This window comes from Penaeus monodon, chromosome 24 (assembly GCF_015228065.2).
Source record: "Penaeus monodon isolate SGIC_2016 chromosome 24, NSTDA_Pmon_1, whole genome shotgun sequence".
NCBI classification, from domain to species: domain Eukaryota; kingdom Metazoa; phylum Arthropoda; class Malacostraca; order Decapoda; family Penaeidae; genus Penaeus; species Penaeus monodon.
The window spans coordinates 14008248-14008995 of record NC_051409.1 but is presented as its reverse complement, the minus strand read 5'-3'; the positions used below and the strand labels follow the sequence as shown (position 1 = coordinate 14008995).

At 38.5% G+C, this 748-nt stretch overlaps 1 protein-coding gene across 1 annotated transcript in view; it reads left to right on the top strand.

Annotated features, from left to right (window-relative positions):
• Positions 1–748, top strand: part of LOC119588605 (HEAT repeat-containing protein 1-like) — a gene marked incomplete in the record, with an annotated part of 28625 nt that overhangs the window by 8508 nt on the left and 19369 nt on the right. The window contains 1 exon segment of the mRNA XM_037937247.1: positions 447–618. Coding sequence (XP_037793175.1) covers positions 447–618 — 172 coding nt within the window.

Genomic DNA, 748 nt, shown 5'->3' with positions numbered 1-748 from the left:
AGTTTCCTCATTTACATATGTATAGTGTAAGCTAACTAACTCCAAATGACCCCTCTATCCCTTTTACTTCAGGAATGGTCCCCATAAGATGTTAATGTTTGTGGTGGCTGGTTGCCAAGCAAAAGATGGCTTATCCATGATAGTTGACAGGCTATCCAATAACATAGAAGACTGTTAATAATGGCTTGCACTCTGTGATAAGGAAATAAATATGAAATGGTTCGAGTTTCCATTTGTCATTTCAAGAAACAAGATTACACAATCAGTGCGTTATATCAACCTCTTGGCAAGCCCATACCTCCACTTTGAGGAGATAGAAAAAAAGATGTCTGTCTATGCAGCATTTGCAGTCATTAAGTGTATGCAAATAACAATGTAGTGAGAGAGACTTGCGGGTTCTTGACAAATGGCCAGTCAGTCCATGCTGTGTTTTTTTTTTTCCACAGGAGTGTGTTTGAAGCAGTTGAAGACAATTATGAGTATATTAAGGAAATGGCAACCATGAATTTGGGTTCAGCTATTAACAAACTGGAGGTCAATCACACAGAAGGTTACAGTCAGGCCATGGCAAAGTTGATCAGCTGGAATGATATGCATGTTGGCAAGAAGTACAAATTGGTGAGTTGTGTAACTGTACTCTTGTTGATGTAGACACTTTTTTATACATAAGGCTCAGCTTTTAGTGAATTGGAGGTCAGACACACAGAAGGATGCAGACAGGCCACATGTAATTGTGATTTTTTTTTTT